Source organism: Besnoitia besnoiti, chromosome II (assembly GCF_002563875.1).
Source record: "Besnoitia besnoiti strain Bb-Ger1 chromosome II, whole genome shotgun sequence".
NCBI classification, from domain to species: domain Eukaryota; phylum Apicomplexa; class Conoidasida; order Eucoccidiorida; family Sarcocystidae; genus Besnoitia; species Besnoitia besnoiti.
Genome location: NC_042357.1, coordinates 1196127 through 1213322, shown reverse-complemented (window position 1 = coordinate 1213322; position 17196 = coordinate 1196127). Strand labels below are relative to the sequence as shown.

General features: G+C 61.8%; 2 protein-coding genes across 2 annotated transcripts; one reads left to right on the top strand and one right to left on the bottom strand.

Annotated features, from left to right (window-relative positions):
• Window positions 1–1821: 1821 nt before the first annotated feature.
• On the top strand, window positions 1822–7922 carry BESB_035290 (AP2 domain transcription factor AP2X-7; the record flags this gene model as incomplete). The annotated part of the gene is made up of 2 exons (XM_029362115.1): window positions 1822–2354; window positions 2465–7922. 2 exons carry the CDS (start codon window positions 1822–1824, stop codon window positions 7920–7922), a joined length of 5991 nt encoding a protein of 1996 aa, XP_029221080.1.
• Window positions 7923–10889: 2967 nt separating this feature from the next.
• Window positions 10890–16496, bottom strand: BESB_035280 (uncharacterized protein; the record flags this gene model as incomplete). Its single annotated transcript, XM_029362114.1, has 9 exons — window positions 10890–10952; window positions 11547–11757; window positions 12006–12071; window positions 12571–12815; window positions 13096–13382; window positions 14068–14327; window positions 14868–15119; window positions 15537–15936; window positions 16340–16496. The coding sequence occupies 9 exons, from the start codon at window positions 16494–16496 to the stop codon at window positions 10890–10892; spliced, it is 1941 nt and encodes a 646-aa protein (XP_029221079.1).
• Window positions 16497–17196: the final 700 nt, after the last annotated feature.

Genomic DNA, 17196 nt, shown 5'->3' with positions numbered 1-17196 from the left:
CGCGCGCGCCCGTGGTGCCGCTTCGTCGCAGCGACTCCGCGGCGGCGTGTGGTGGCGCAAGTCGAAGTAGGGCGTTGAGCGGCTGGTTTTTGCGCGCCCGTGAAGTGAAGGCGCAGGGCACGAAAGAGGGAGCCATCTGCTTGCTTTTCCCAGTTCCTTTTCTCTCCTTTCTTTGCGTGGAACGGATGCACTTCAGCGACCGCCGTCGTGCCGCGCGTGTCGACCCACTTTCGGAGCAGGCACCGACTCTCGTTCTTCGCTCCCTCCGTTTTCGCTTTTTTCCTCTGCTCTCCTCCTCTGGGTGCTTTCTTGGAGGCCGGGGGCCTGCGCGGACCCCGCGAAAACTTCAAGTGGTCGAGAAAACCCCAAGAGGAAAAGAAACTATTCTCTGGAAAGGTTGTGCCGAACGCGACAGCTCGGAAGAAAAGAAAAGCGAAGGGACCCAGGTCAAGGTCTGTTTTCCCTTCTTTTTCCGTCGGGTGCGTTGGCGCACTTTGTTTTTTTCGTTTCCCTCGTCAGTGTTCGTCGCTTCTCCCCCGTTTTCCGTTTTTTTGCGCCTCTGTTTTGTCACCGTGTTCCGCCGGCCGCAAAAGTGCATTTGTCGCTTCCGTTGTTTTTGCTTCAGGAGAGGTCACTGCTGGGAAAAACCCGGAAAGCACCGCGCGAGTCTTCCGTCGAAAACTTAGAAGAAGGCCAGAGTGAAGGAGGAAGCGAGGAAGCTAGAAAACGCCCCCCTATTTCCCCTCTTTTTCTCTCCAGCTCGCGCGTCGAGTCCCGGTGCACGATGAGCGGAGGGGCCTGCCGCTAAGTGCGCTTTTGTCGTGAGAGATGTAGAGGATAACCAGATCATTAAAAAAGCCACCATTTCCTCTTTCTTTTCCGTTTGCTGGTGCGGTTTGTGAACTTCTTTGATATTCTATGCTTTCTTCTTAATCACCCTAACTTTTCTTTTTACCTCAGCTTGCGACTTCTCGCGAAACTTTCTTCGCAACAGAGGAGCACTTTTCTTTTCTTCCCGTGTGCGAGCTCTATCCTCCGTGTGCACCGAAATTCTCGCCTTCTGTCGCCCTTGTTTTTCGCATTTATTCTGACGATGTCATTTTCTCATCTTCAGCAACTCGCGTCCCATAACTTCTGAATCCCCTCCAAGCGGCAGGCCGACGTATGTGTATAGGAAAGTATTGTGTGCGCGTGAAGGTTTCCCTGTGTATGCTGTACGATTTTTCACGCAGTTTCACGGTCTTTTTTGCAAGGATCGCCCTGCGGAAAAAGATATATTGAGGAAGGCAGGCGCTGCGTTGAGTTGCCATTTTTTCTTTTTTTCGTGATTTTTTCTCTCACCGGCCAGGAGTCGAGGGAGAGCAAAAGGAGGGGAGCACTGTGGAGCGTGTGCAAGCGAACAAGTCGGGCCCTTACTCTGCGATCTTACGGACGCGGCATCTACAGTCCTCGTCTTCCTGCTGCCCAGTCTACGGTTTGCGATTGCCTTGCGCAGTCTATTCTCCGGCTGAGAAGCGGGAGTGCGGACTGTAGCGAGGAAATCACCCTCCGCAGGGGACCAGGTTGAGCCAAGTCGTCAACTCTAATCCTCAATCCCGTGAAGAGGCCAAATCGTTCAAGTCGGTCACAGACCTTCAGCACCGCCCGGGAGGTTCCTTCTTCTCGCCTTCTGTCTCCCGTCGTCCGCGCGCATCTTCCGAGGACTGCGTCGCCATTTCGCCGTCGTGCCTCGACCTTGTATTCTCTAGCCAGTCGCCTGACACCTTCTACGCAACGAGCCAAGCCCTTCTCGCGTTGTCTGCTTCTCTCCGCGTCCACTCCATGACAGAGGCGATACCAGCGGCGGGCCTCGCGCCTCTGACTGCGTCGGGGGACACGGTCGCGGGAGTCGTGGAGGCAGCGGAGCAGCCACAGAACGACGCACTCTGCGGCGTCGCCGCGGCGCCTCTGGTCTCCTCTGAAGGTCTGCAGATGGCTGCAGCAGGGGACGTGGAGGCGGTGAAGAGCGCCGGCGCAGCCGCTGCCGACGAGCTCTTGCACTTGCATCTGGGGGAGAACGCCGCTGCGCCCGAGGCTGCGAATCTCGAGCTTCTGCAGCTCAAACCGGAGAGCGTCGCCTTGCCGACTCAGCTGCAGCTCGAGCAGCTCAACGCCCTTCAGCAACACGTTCAGAACCAGCTTTTGCAGGCGGCCGCGACTACCGGCACGCCGGTTCCCGACGGCGAAGCTGAGGGCATGCAGATCGATCCAGGCGCAGGGGTCGCGGAACGCGCCGCCGGAGACGAGAAAGAAACGGGCCCTGGCGCAGGACCGCACTTTACCAGAAAGAGAAAGGCAGCTTGGGGGGGGGAGAGGTGGGCGCGGACTCAGCCGCGGGCACGTCTCTCGGCGAGGAAGGCGAGAGCTCTTCGTCTTCTTCGGTTGCGTTTTCGTCTTCGTCCTCGCCTTCCGCGGGTGGGGAAAGCGGAGGAGCAGAGGGCGAGCCGGGCTCGGCTGCGCTTCTCCTCCCTGCCACAGGCGGCGCGACAGACATGAATGAAGTCCAGGCAGATCATCTCCGCCTCTTGGTTCTCCAGCAGGGCGCCAAGGCAGGGGCCGCAGGCGTTCCGCTCGGCGTGGCTGCCGTTGGGGGCCGCGTGACCCCCAGCGCCACAGGTCTCTCCTTCCCGTCGCTCCAGTTTCCGGAGGAGCCGCAGAGCCCCGAGAAGGCGTCCGCGTTGCCGTCTCTCCTGGGGGTGAGCAAGAAGTCCCGGCGGGGGATGCAGGCGTCGGATCCGGGCCTGAACAGCTCCTCGCTCTCTCCGTCGCGCGGCACAGAGACAGGCAAACCGACCCCCGCCAATCCGCTGCTGCTTCTCGGCGACGCCGATCACCACTCCGCGTCTTCGCTGTCGACTCCGCATGGGACCGGCGGACACGGAAACTCGACTGAGGCGACGCCGTCTTCAGCGGCGGGCTCGGGAGACCGGAAGGTGAAGCGAGAGGAGATGGAGCCCATCAAAACCCGGCGGTCGGCGCGCGCCGCGGCGGCCGCCGCCGCCGCTCAGGCTGCAGCTGCGATGGCGGCTGCCGCTGCGGGAGAAGCGGCGAAGGCGGACGCAGTCGGCAAGGAGAAGGAGCTCTCTGCGGGACCGCAGGACTTCAGTCATGCGGCCGTCGCGCGGGCGGCCTCGCAGCCGGGCGCCCTCGCCAGTATCCCAGCTGTGCAGGGCGCCGGAGTCTACCTCGACCAGACGTCCGCCGCTTTGTCGGGACTCGTCGTTCCCGGACTGGGCAAGGGGGGCCTGTCCGCCCCCGGGATTCCCGCCCCCGGCCTGCCAGGCGCGGCCGCAGGCTGCGCGCCCGTGCAGGCGGGTGTCAGCGCCGCCCTTCTTCCAGCGATGACCTCTGCCGGTCTCGCGGGCGCGGCGCCGGGCGCTGTGTCGTCGCTTCTTCCCTCTACGACGACGACGCGCGGCAGCCACGCGCCGGGGGCCGCTGGAGCCCAAGCGGCTGCCGGCGCGCAGGGTGCCGCGGAGACCGGCGAGTACGAGCGGAACGACCTGCTGATGCGCCCGGGGGTGAGTTACTACGGCGGCCGGCAGGCGTGGGTTGCGGAGATCAAGTATGGAGGCCGCAGACGGTTCAAAGTGTTCAGCGTCGCCAAGTACGGGTACGAGGGCGCCAAGCAGATGGCCGTCGACACCCGAGAGAGGTGGGAGGAGGCGCGCGAGGCTGGCGAGCTGGACCAGCTCATGATGAGTTCGCAGCGACACCAGTGCCCAGTGCAAAGCGGCGTCAAAGGCGTCTACTACGACACCGCGCGGAAGGGGTGGCGAGTGGTCGTGACGCTCAACTGCCGACAGATGAGCAAGTTCTTCCTCGCTAGCAAGTTCGGAAACGCAGAAGCCAAGCGCCTCGCCATCGAATGCCGCCAAATGTGGCTCGACGCCATCCAGAACGGCCGCGCCGACGACGTCTTCGAGAAGGCGAGGAAACTCGTCTCTTTCAAGACCAAGGGCGCCGCGAACAACGCCGCCAACGGCGGCCACAGCAGTGGAGCCCCAGGCGCTGCACCCGGCGCGACCGGCGCGCATCCTCCCCCCAGTGCCTCTGCCGGCGCTTCTGTAGGCGTATGTGGCGGCGCGCCGGGAGGCCTGCAAGGCAGCCAGGGCGCGCTTCTGGGTGCTGCCCGCTTTGCCGGGAACGGCGCTGCAGCGGCGGGCTCTCCGCACCAAGCCATGGGGGCCGCCGGTGTCGGGGGCCCTGACCTTCCTCATGCGTCCTCAGTTCTTCTCGCCGCGGCAGCCAGCGGTGGCGCTGCTGGCGGCCTCGGGGGCCTCCAAGGCCCTTCGCCGGGCTTGTTGAACTCGTCCCTCACTTCCTGCCTGGGCAAGTTCGGGGCGACTCCCCCTGGAACCGGGCTCTCCGCGGACGGCACCAGCAGCAGCTGTCTCTTCTCGGCGAACGCAGCCGCGCCGTCCCTGAATCTTCGCGACGCCTCCAACGAGCTGCTCCTGGCGGCCGCGGCGGCTAACGCCTCCTCCGCGCATGCAGGAACAGCGGCGCTCCTCTCCGGTCTCCCGGGCGGCGCCGCTGGCGTGCCGGGGGCGGCCGGTGTCAGCCAGAATGGGACCGCGGGGGCCACTGGAGGCGAAGGCGCGTCGTCTCTCGCCGCGGCTGCCGCCGCCGCTGCCTTCCTGACTCCTGCCTCCCTCTCTTCTGTGCCTAGGGGCGTGCGGGATCCTGCGGCAACCGCCGGAAACGCTGGGGCTGGTGGAGCGCCCACGGACGAGGCCGCAGCGGCCGGCGCGCAAGGCGGGGCTGCGGCGCCCGCTGGCGGACCCTCCGCTGCCTCGTTCGGGCTTGCGGCCTTCACCGGCGCGGGAGGGGCGCCAGGGGCTGCTGCCTCGGGGGCGGATGGCGCTAGCGGCGCCGCGGGCGCGGCGGGGACTGCAGCTGGAGCGGCGCTTCTCGCTGCGGCGAGCCAGCAAGGCTTTGATCCGAAGCTTCTTCAACAGCAGCAGCTCGCTGAGCAACAGCTGATGCTTCAGCAGTGGGGTGAGGCCGCTGCCGCTTTCGCAGGAGGTGTCGGTATTCCGCAGGGCCTGTTTTCTTCAGCTGCCGGGTGCGCCGATGGCGACGGCAACGCTGGCGCGATGCGAGATCCAGCTGCTGCGGCGAACCACCAGCAACTTCAGCTTCAGCTTCTCCAAGAGCTGAACCGCGGGGCATCGCTGCCTCCTCTGCTCGACGTCCTTTGGGGTCAGAACGCAGCGGCCGCGGGGGCAGCTGCAGCGGCGGCGCGCGGCGCCGGTGCGACTCCCGGTCCCGAAGGGACCTGCGCTGTGGGCGAGAACGGAGAACTTTTCGCGCTTCAGACAGGCGCGGGAAGGACGGCGGCAGGTGGCGCTGTCGGTGTGGGTCTCGGAGGCCAGGAAGAAGGCGGAGCAGCGGGAGGCGAGGGCGCAGCGGCCCAGAGTGCCTGTGGCCTCTCCGCGCCGGTGCTCTCCCTCCTGCTGCAACAGCAGGGCCTCCATCAGCAGCAACTCGCGGCGGCGGCGCGGGGCTGCGGCGCTGCGCCGGGGTCGGGTGCCGCGCCGCTGTGCGGCTTCAACAGGGACGGCAACCTGGTCATGATGCCCAGCCCGATCGTGGGTGGCGCGCAAGGCTGTGCCCTCTCTGGGCCGCTGGCGGGCGACGGCGTGGGGGGCGAGAAAGCGGCTGCTGGTCAGCTTGGTGCCGTCGGCGCCTCGGCCGCGGTGGGCTCGGGCATGGGTCAACTCGGCGCAGGGGCTTTGCTAGGGGCCGCTGGAGCGTCTGGCAGTGTGGCGGCAGCTGCAGCCGGTGCGGGGAGTTCGAAGCGACGCCGGGGTCAACAGGGTGCGGCGGGTGGACTGCAGACTCCTGGCCAGAACGCGGGTCACAGTGGCGCGGCGGCGGGCGTGGCTGGCGGAGCGGGTGGCTCGCTGCGGCGTCATCAGAGAGGCGGGAAAGACGCAGCCGCGGGCTTTGGGGGCGCAGGCGCCGGAGGCGCAACGGGCGTCCCTGGAGCAGATGGCGTGGGAGGCAAAGCGCCGGGCGCAGCAGGAGCGGGAGTCGGGACCGGCACAGAGAGCAGCACGTGTGACGTGAGAGGGGTGTATCTGGATACGCGGAACAACGCGTGGGCAGCGACCATGGGCGTCCACGGCAGGAACGTGAAGAAGAGTTTCGCGGTCGCGAAGCACGGCTACGAGACTGCGCTGCAGCTCGCGATTCACGCGCGGAGACAGTTGGAGCGCATCTACTGGGGATCGAGCCCGGGTGACGAGCCCGGTGCGGCGTCATCCTTGCTGGGCCTCTCTGGCGGGCGAGGGAGCGGCGGCGCGCTCTCGGCAGCGGCTGCTGCTGCAGGGCCCACCGCGAGCGTGAACAACTCCGCAGCCCTCACTGCGCCTCTTCCAGAGACGCCCGCGGCTGCGGGCCCGCAGACCCTCATCCACTCCCAGCAGCCTCTGTCTGTGTCGCTGCAGGGCCTCTGCTGGCCAGGGACTGGCGGCGTCGCGCAGACCGGCGCGGCTACGGCGTGCACGCGGCCGGACGATGACATGGCAGCTGCGACGAGTATGGCGGCGCTCCGGGGCGCGATCCTCGACCCTGCGTCGCTCTCCCGTCTCTCAGGGGAGAATGCGTCGACTGCAGAGGCCGCCGCGCGCACAGCTGTCGCCGCGGGCTCTCTGCTGTACGGTGCGCCGTTCGGCTCGTCGCTTCCCGCGGGCCTGGCGGCGAACCCGGCGATGGTCGCGCCAAACAGCAGCGTGGCAGGGGTCGCGGGCGCCAACGCCGCCGAGCTGCCGGTTGCACCTGGCGGCGTGGCGAATGCCGCCGCCTCGCGTCTCCGCGCCGGAGGCGTCTCCTCGGAAGAAGGCGCAGCGGGCGCCAGCGGGGTCCCGGGCGCCGTAGAAGGCGTGCTGGCAGGCGCTGGGGCGGAGAGCCTCTTGTCCGCGTCGGCGCCGGGGCTGACCCAGGCGGCTGCGGGGTCGACTGCCGGCGTCCTGCCAGGGGGCCCCACGCTGCTGGGCTCGGGCCTGGAGGCGCGAGAGGCCGCAGGCTCTCCGAATGTGGCTAACCTGATCGCATCGTCAGCCGCTGCAGGCGGCTCGCCCTCGGGCGGATTGATTGTGCGGGACGCGCTGGCGGCGCTGCTGCTTCAGCTCGACCCGCAGCAACGCATGGCTCTGCTGCAGGGCGACGTGAACTCGCTGAACTCGCTGCAGGCGGCGTTCTTGCAGAATTCGCAGTTCGTCTCCGCGTCGTGCTCACCGGAAGCTACTAGCCAGCTCTTCGTGGGCGGCAACGGCGCCCCGGCAGCGGCTCTAGGCGCCGCAGGCGCGGCACCGTCGCTTGTGTTGCCGGGGGCGACCGCCGAGGGCGCGGCGGCCATGGGCGGCGGCGTCGCGGGGCTTCTGTCCGGCTTGACGGAGGACGCGCTGGTGAGGGAGAAAGAGTTGCTCGCGGCTGGCGGCGACCGTGCGAAGGAAGCAGCTGGCGCAGGCGAGATTACCGACGGCAAAACAGGCGTGGACGCGTCGGCAGCGAAGGTTGAGCAGGCGTCTGCGCTTGCCTTCGGCCCAGGGCATGAGGAAGCTGCGGAGAAGAAGGGAGAGCAGGCTGCGATGGGGGCGGGGGTCGCCGAGGGCAAAGAAGATCAGGTAGTAGCAGCGGCAGGGTTGGCGGCGGGGCTCCCCAGCGTGGAGAGCGGCGGCGCCCTCACCGAGGCTGCGGGCGCGGACATGCCGCAGCAGCTGCAGCAGGCTCCGCAGGAGGAAGGGCAGGTGAACGCTGGCCTGAATGGCAAGCAGCATGCCGCGGAGGAGAGAAACGAAGGTGCCAAGTCCGAGGCGGCCCCCGTGTCGGCAGCTCAGGACCAAGCGGCAGAGGTCGCCGGCGTTGACGCGTAATGCTCGCGGCCGGTGGACATACAGCGGAGCGAGCGGTGTGTATAGAGAGGTCGTCGCAGCCGTTTGCATTTAAAGGATGTCTTGTGTCCCTCTCTTCTGGTGTTGCGTGCATGCCACGACGGCTCGCGCCACGCGTCTGGCGAGCAACGCGGGAGGTGCTTAAGCGTGAGCAGCTTTCACCGCCCTCTCCCAAGCGGTGCCAATCGGTGGCGGGTCGCCGGCTTGGAGCTGCAGAAAAGAAGCAAGATGGAGGCGAGTGGAAGACTTGAGCGGTGCGCGGACCGTGAGAACGCGTGCAGTGGCTGAGGAGGAAGAACTCCGCGAAAAGAGCAGAGGAAGAGCGGCAGAGGAGGGGACTGCGGAGAGTGCTTTTCCCCTCCTCCGCCCCCGCAACCTTCCCCCCCCCGCTCAGGTGGGGGAGAGAGAGCCCCTGGGCCGGCAGGGGCGCAACAGGCGTCAACTAGGGCTTTTTTCAACGTGTGTCTGCCTTGCGCGAATCGAGTCGCGCGACGAGGGCTAGTTCGTTTCGCGGTGTTCTGACTGTGTGTGTATGAGCGTGTGGACGCGTGAACTCATCGTGCATCTCTTACATTTGTCTTCGCCTGCTGCATGTAGCATGATTCGTGACTCGACGACGTGAACACAGGGAAGAGGGAGAGACTGGAGAGCGTTTGAAGAGACGATTCTCGCCAGGGCATCAAGTGTGTCCTGCTGTCGGTTCTTCGCTGTCACGCAACGTCTACGTTGAAAGTTTGAAAATTCGTCAACTGCGTAATCGTGTGTCTCCTCAGTTGCGCGGTGCAGCGCCTCGATTGCGGCCGCGCTGCCCCCCTTCCCCCCCTTGTCGCCTTGGACGGGGGGAGGGCACGTGCGGCCGAACGACGCGCGTCGGTCGGGCGTCTTTTTCTGTTTTTTCTGGTTTTCTCCAGTGCCCGCTGGGGGAGGAAAGTCGAGGAAGGGGGAAACGCAAGCTTGCGCGCGCCGGTTGAGTGTCGAGTGAAGAAAGGGATTCGCGGAGGGGAGAGAGCCGCGTGGGTGCATGGCGGCGCGGGCGGCGTGTCGAGGGCGGGCTACTAGGGGAGAGCGTGAGACCGGAGGAAAAGCGTTAAAGCTGAAGAAACGGGGGAAGATGTGACGATAAAATCGTGCTTTATTGCCTCGCTGTCCTCCTCCCCTGTTTGAGACCGTTTTAGTTCGGCTCTCGTAGATGCGGTCCGTCGCACTGTGCGGTGTCCAGACTCAGATCTTTCGCCGTTCATCGCGTTTTTTAAATCCCCTCTTCTGTCTTTCTGAACCGTGGCGCGTGCCTCTCGCAGGCCCGCCTCCGTGTGTTAATCTTTCCGCCCTTCGTCGCCAGAGCGGAAAGTCTGTGTGTAGTCGGTTGGATTGCGGTGTCTGCGTCCTCACCTCTCGCGGTCATGTGGCTTACTGGCATGACATGATGAAGAGTGTTTCGCCTGGGCGGTGTCTGTGCATGGCGCGGAGAGAGAGAGAGGGTGGGATTTGGAGAGCTTTCCTGGCGCGGGGAGGACGGGCGGGCGCATGCGACCATGTGGGCACGCTTGGTCGCGAGACTACAAGTTCTGCTTGTATTTTTATTCTGTTACTGCATTCGTGTGCACTGGCTCGTTGAGGGGAACCCGCGGGCGCCTTCTCTGCCGCTAGATGATACGCGGGGTGAAGGGGGGAGAGAAGGAGGAGAAAGTGCGTGAGATTAGGATGCGTTTCTCGCTCGCCTCGGTTTCTGCGGAGATCCTGGCGCGTAGAAAAGATGTCATCTCATCCCGGCGTGTGCGCGGGACGGAGGCGCGGCGAGCTGCGATGCATGAGAGCGAGCCGCCTAGTAGAGCGTGTTTTGTCTAGCCGGAACATTCCAGTGTAGCAGCCGGACTCACTTTTTTCGATATTTTGTCTCGCTTGTACTTGCCTCGAAGAAACACTTGCGGAGGGTTGCCTCGCTCCATGTGGAGAACAGAAAACGATTCTTCATAAACTCTCCAAAACACAGAAAGAGACAGGTAGAGAGAGGTAGAGAGAGTGTCTCTCGAAAACGTCGCCGCTACCCTCTGTTGCTGGGCAGGCTGTCGACCCTAACAGGTCCCTGCGGGCTCCGGAGTGCGCGTCGGGCTCGCCCACTGACGCGTGTTGCTGTGCAAACGTGTAGACAAATATTTGAGTATCTCGGCTAGGTGTGAGACGCCTTGATCTAACTTGGCGTGTGGAGAACCGGGGGCTTAGAATAAAAAGTACAGAGTTCTTTGCCTGGAGGTTCGGTACGTTCGATGCAGTTGTAGGTAAAAGGAACGTTACAGGCTTAGACTAGGAGTACAGCGTTTCATTCACTGCGGGCTCGGCAAGCGTCTTCCCTCTATCTGATCGAAGTTGCAGGTGAACGTCTTCTTGCGCATTCGAGAAGGACCCCGCACGCACCTACGCACCAGTCTCTAATCTCGGCCGCAGACACGGCGCACTCTCGATCAGATTCTGTGCATGTGGACGAACACCTGTGGCTCGCCCAACTCGCATGCCGAGACGCTGGCTCTCTCTTTTTGGGGACTGGGTCACGGACGACTGAGGCGAGACCCGAGAGGCCCCCATCTTGCCGCGCGGGCCCCCGCAGCGCGCCACGGATCGTCCTAGGGCATATCCAATACGCGACACGAAACTTATGAAGCTTTTAAATTCAAACAGAAGTCGAAGCGTTTGCAGCGAAGATCATCCACAACGGGTAGCGGTGGAGGCGGGCCTGCTGGGGTTTGGCGACAAAGAGTGACCATGTCGGCAGGCACGCAAAACTGCTTTTCACATACAAACGTATAAATTCAAGCGAAACTCCCAGTGCCCGCACCGTGCAGGTCGAGTCAGTTGTACGTGGACGGCAGCTGTGGGCAGCCTCATGTTCCACATGTTTGTTTTGTTTCATTCAAATCGCCGGTGAGCGTGGTAGAGTCTCGAAGTCATGGGCCCTCAGTTTTTGGATTTGAATTCTCGAGCTGCCTGACGAGCCCAGCGATCGGCCTCGAAGACATCCTGAAAACACAGATGAGTTGCGTATCAGTTTCTACTTTTATAGGCCTACACGAATTTCTCTGCGTGGGCAGCTGTAACGAAACAGACACAAACGCGCGTATTTCACCATGTACGATGAGGGGCGCACAGGCATTGCCCAGGTAACCAACAAGACATCCTGCAACACGTCGGGCGCACAATACATCATCAGTCGGAGACAGGCAGATGCTCAAGCTACGAGACGACTTCGGGGGAAGTGCGAGTCAAGCGACTTGCACAAGGAGATACGAGCCCTCCGCCTCATCCTTGTATCAATCGAAGCGTAGCAGTCTAGTCTGATTGCCAATCGTTCAAGTCCTCTGCTGAACCAGGTGTCTTGCCGTATGAACAGGCACTGAAGTCCTATTCGAAGCACACAGGGCGCAGCGGTGAATACAGAGCAGGCTGCCAGGCTGAGGCGAGCAGCCATCCTGTCGAGTCGGCCTCACGAGTAAGAAAGGAAGATACACGTGGATTCCCCACGTCTTCACGAAGGTGGCCTTGGATGCATCAAAGCATCTGGCTGATGTTAAGAGAACGCGGACTCGGTGTGGTTTTTGGAGTCCGTTGCCTCACCTCGAGCGAGACGGCTTTGGCGGGATCTGCGCTGCCTTCGGTCGCCTGCATGTCCATGACGTGACGCACAGTGTCCTCAATGCCCAAGAAAGAAATTTCTCTCCCCCGGAACCTCTCTACGGCAATCTCGTTCGCGGCGTTCAAACACGCGGTCGCGACGCCTCCTCGCTCGCCGGCCTCGTAAGCCAGGCGCAAGCAGCCAAAGGTATCCCTGAAACGGCATTCAAAAAGCGAAATCCAACAATGCGGTAAAGCATCTGTCTCTACGAATCTTAGGTCTTGTGCTGCTAGCAGTCCTTTTGCTTGTGCTCCATCACACTCGCCACCAGCAACTGAGTCGCCCACAGGCAGGTAAACCGAAACCGAGAGATGCCCAAGTCGTCAGAGCCACCAAATCACGTTTTCTTAGCGTCATCCACCGTACGCGCTGAGCGTAGAATAGTTGTTTTGGGGTCTTACAGATCCGGTTTCTCGAACGTCAAAGCCCCCTCCTTCGTGAGGTCGACGCCGGCAGACCATGGCGCGCTGACGGAGAAAAAGAAAAACTCAAACTCGGTGCAGACGGCTGCAGAGGAAGAAACAATTGCCGCTACGGGTTAGAGTGGCTTTGCCGGGGCTGATTTTCACTGCCTTCGAAAACACCCTACGCCAACTGGTACACAGCCATCCATACATACATGCAAGCATATACGAGCGTCATAGGGGGAGAGTGGGCTTGAATGTCGTTTTGGTAGGCGGAGTGCTGGCTAGCGAACCGCGTTTCTGTGCGAAGCATGCGCAGGTTTGTGGGACGCGGTACAAGTCTATGCGTTGTGCGTGAGAAAGCGTAGGCATGCGTTGCGGAGATGCGGTTTTTGTCTAGTGGTGTGGCCGTGCGTCACACCTGCACACGTCGGTCGGTCTGCTCTCCGGAACGGCCGCAGTGCCTCTAGGCGCTCCCCGCACATGACGAGTCAGCTGATGCGTCACTTTCCACCGCTGCTCAGGAAGCCGAAGCGCGGATGTGAAAGAGAGAGCGACTTACGCGATGCGGTGAGGCCAGGTGAGGGCGTAGGCGATTGGGAGCTTCATGTCTGGAAGGCCGAGTTGCGCGAGCGTCGCGCCATCCTGCAGCTCGACTGCGGAGTGCACAATCGCCTGCGGGTGGACGAGAACCTCGATCGAGGCGTATGGACATCCAAAGGCAAAGTGCGCCTCAATGACTTCTAGGCCTTTGTTCATCAGCGTCGCGCTGTCAATCGTAATCTTCGCTCCCATGCTCCACTTGGGCTGCGCAAAAAAGGCACCGAGAACGAAAGACAGAGGCTCCACGAAAAGCCGAAAAGCTGCCGCGGTTCGGAGCAGGCGGCGAGCGTGTGCACCCAGCTGGAGAGACACCAAGTTTCCACGGCGTGGCTTGGCCTTTCCAGCGATGTTGCATCGTTCTGAACGCGCAAAGCGAGGCAGGGAAACCGCACATAGTGTGGGCACACGTAGTTTCGCGCCTTTCAGCAGGTCCGTTTTCCCCCGTGTTGCCTGCGGCGGTCCTTCCCGCAGGTTTTTGGCTTACGTGCTTGAGTGCGTCTTCCAGTGTGATCTGCTGCAAAGCTTCACGTTTCCTGCCTCGGAACGGGCCCCCAGTCGCCGTCAGGAGCAGCTTTCTGGGGGGGTAGCACGTCGGCGGGACGCCCTGCAGCGCCTGAAAGATCGCCGAGTGCTCAGAGTCCACAGGGAGGAGCAACCCACGCCGTGTCGGGCGCGTGTCTTCCGCCGCCCCACTGGCTCCGCCCCTCTCGTTGGGTGTCGCTTCGCCGTAGAGCGCGCCGCGCCTCGACAGCAACGAGCGAAACACCGGGCCTGCAGAGAGGGACCCACAGTCGGGGAAACCCTCGCACAGAGGCCATGTGGCAATCAGCAAAGAATCGCGACTGAGCGCGGCCTCAACAAGAGGTGCAAAGGCACCCCGAAACTCCCTGCATCGCACGCGGCTCCTCGGCTCTTCAAGCAGGAAAGGATCAAAAGAGGACGAGGGCAACAGACGGGAGGGAGATGTGGGTCGCACGTAAAGGTGAAGAGGCAAGCAGAGTGCGAAGACGAGAAGGAACGAGAAGGCGGCATGGATCAGAGAAGCAAGGCAGCAAAGGCGCGCTAAAAGTTCAGCACAAACGGAGAGAACAGCCGAAAGCAAAAGGTACGGAGCCAGGCTTTAGGGTTTTCTCACGAGACACCAAGGGACGAAAGGGCGCCGTGGAAATGGGCAAAAAACACGAAATCAGGCAGCCGATATAAAGAGTGTGAAGAAGCCCGGGAGACGACTTGACAAGCCACCGCAGACACGGTCCCTCCGTGGATGTCAACTCCATCTCGCGTCCACGGCATTCACACTAAAACCGCCAAATCTCTGTCGCCCAGGACGTTTCCGATTTACATCAAAATCCCGCTACACACGGTGTAACTGGCGACATGGCGGCCCGGTCTTGGGGTCGGTCGAGCATCTTCCCTCGAAGATCAGGAGCTGATTAGCGCTCCAGCTCAGTCCTACCTGCCGCAACCAGGGCTTCCTTGTTGGCGAACGCGACGTCTTTGCCTGCCTCGAGGGCCTTCAGCGTCGGCAGGACGCCTTTGAAGCCCACAATAGCCGAGACCAGGACGTCGTACTCAGCGGTGCAGGCCAGTTCTGTGAGGCCGGCGTCTCCCAGCAGCAGCTGAGGCACAGGGAAGGAAGAGGTGTTTGCCAATGCTCGCAGCCTCTCCTTCAGCTCGGACGTTTTCGAGGAGTCGCCCAGGTACACGTATTGTGGCCTGGAAGAGACGCAGTGCGTTCCACAGGAGCATCGGAGCGACATGCAGGCAAACTAGTGCCCGCCGAAAGGCGCCAAATAACCCCACGGAGGAGCAACAGAGAGAGCGGCAGCAGCATGCAACAAACGGGAACGTAGAGGCGCGGACCGGCGCGTTGTCAGGCTCCTGCCGCTGGGCGGTGTCTCCGCTATCACTTCACAGGCGCAGCAGGTGCTCAAGGCTGGGCAGCTGGAAAATAAAAAACACGCATGGGCTACCCTGTAGGCACGTGGAAGGCGGAAGTTCCTCGAGACAGTGCAGAGATAAAAGCGACAGTGTCTGCGTTTTCCATTTGCGCATCGCGCCCGGATATGGTAGTATATGTGCAGAGAGAGAGCGAACAAATAAATCGGTTCAGCCGGCGGGGGGGGGGGGGGAAGGGGGGGGTTGATATACGATCAGCAGCCGATAGGTTGCGTGCTGACGTATTTGCACAGACACAGGATGAGCACGTAGAGAAAGCCGCGTGGAGAAGACAACAAGGAAAGCTGCGAGGACTACCTGAAGAGAGAGATTTGTTCAGCCAAGAGTTCGACGTTGGACCCGCCAGCAGCGAGGCCGACCACCTGGAATAAGGTGGGGAAGGCTTTGACGATCTCCAGTGTGCTCTTCCCGATGCTCCCTGTGCTGCCAAGAAGGATGATTTTTTTCACCCCTTCTGAGGGAGGCGACGACGAGGAGATCAGAGAGGACAGCGCAGAAGGGAGAGTCGACGGAGGCGCCTGAGCCTCTTCAGAGCGTCGCAGAAGCTCCCTGGGGCGAGAGCAGGGCATGCAGACCAGAGAACCGAGTCACTCAACAGGCAGCAGTAACTCCACTCCACGTTTAATTTCTCTACAGAGAGCGACGACTTCTGTCTTATGAGCGGCAAAATGCGCACCGGCGGAGCCGAGTGAGCCTGTGCGGCATCGCGCTGTGCGTTAAACTTTTTGTTGAAGGGGGCATCTGCGTACGTCTCGCTGCACAGGCGAGCGTCATAGCCCGCCCCTGACGGCGCTTTTCCCAAAGATATGGCATAATTTCTACTTTTCTCTGCGCGGAAGACTCCCTCTGCGCCTGTCAGCAAGTGTGCGATCTCTATGATCACAACTTGCAGCGGGAAAGCCTCGCGGAAACGCCAGCCGCATGCAGACTCGGGAACTCCCGAGTTTTTCGCGTGGCGCGGCTCACCTTAGCGCGTCTAGGCTTCCCAGGGGAACCCCACAAGCCTGCAACGCCGCATCTCGCGCCAGAAGCTCGCTCTGCTTCTCGCCGCGAGGCTGCCGTGCTTCCCCGTCGCTAGGTTCTGCAGAAAGAGAGGCAGTTTGCTGAGCTCCGCGGCCGTCTGCCGGAGCGCGCCAGGCGTCCCTGTGACGGCGGGCGGCGGAAGAGAGGCGCCGCGAGGCGAAGCTCAGGACCCCCGCGCGAGACGAAAAGACCGAAGTGGACGAAAGCCGCCCAGGAGCGACAGGCAGAGTCGCGTGCGATTCGTGGACAAAAGCCGCGAAAGACTGAGAAGAGCATGGAGAGAGAGTAGACCTGGAATCAGAGAAGGGCGAGAGAGACAGGTCCACAGACTGCCGCGGCGGGACTGAGGACAGGAAGCCAAAGGGCGACGGCGAAGTTGGCGACCGCAGATAGGAAAAATCTGCAACTCAAGGGGGACAGAAAGGAAGCCAACGCCCAGCAGCAACGCTAGTTAGAGCTTGAAGATTGCACGTTGAGTCCATTTCGTATGACAGCGCCGTTAAGGTGCACGGCAGTATGCAGTGTTTCCGAAGTTTCTGTCTACACGTTTTCTCGCGGTTGTGGTGTTGGCGGCGAGAGATAGCCCTGCACAGCCGGCCGCATTCTCGTCGGGAAGTTCCCTCGATTTCCTCTCCGAAACCGAAGCCTGCAACCCAAGGCAGACCGCAAAGAAAGGCCGGAAGTGTCAAGCGCCTGGCAAAGATCCGCTGTATATCTTTGTTTTTAACCCCGTTTTGCTTGCTCACCTGGAGGGCTCTGAAAGTTCGGTCGATGCGAGGGGAGGAACGGGCTCTGCTGGGTCGGCAGCGACAAGCTTGAGGCCGAGTGGAAAGGAGTGGAGAGGAGAAGGAAAAGCGCCGCGAGTGCCAACGGGTTTACAGAGGACAGACGGGCGAAAGACATGATCGAACAGGCAGACAGCGAGGAAACAGACACCGCAGAAACGGGAGGGGTAAATGGAAACCAAACACGCTTTTTCCTCTTCTTCTGGAGAGGAGAGGCGAGTTGCCTCGTGGCTCTCAGATGCATGGTGAGCCGAAGCAGAGAGGCAGAGAACGAAAAGGCTGGAAAGTTCGATGCATAGCCGAGGCGCTAGCCAAGGCAGAGTCTGGTTGCCCTACGCGCGCAGGATTGTAGGCATTCACGGAGAAGAAAAAAGCGACTCTGTGAAAGCTAAATGCAAAAACATACAACGTGAAGCGGGAGAGAAAGGAGGCGAGAGGAAACGCGCCAGAGCAGGCAGACGAACGGCGCGCGGAGATCAGTCAGAGTGCAGCACAGCCAGCCTGGTGACGGAGGCGACGGGGCAAGACGTGTATGGTCACAGTCTAGAGCCGATATATATAAATGGAATATAATATTATATAAATATACATTAATGCATATAAATATAATTTTGGACGCGGATGAAGGCGTATTTTACGCAGCAGTGCCTCGGAGGTGTGTCGGCGCAAAACTTCAGTGAGTAGCTGCCGAAGATGCAAATGTGTACGCAGAGAGACCAAACACAGCACCCAAGTGACAAGCGGGGAGAAGGCAACGCTCCTGAGTTGCAGGACTGAGGAAGTAGATACGAGGGAAAAAGAGAGTTTTCACGGGTGCG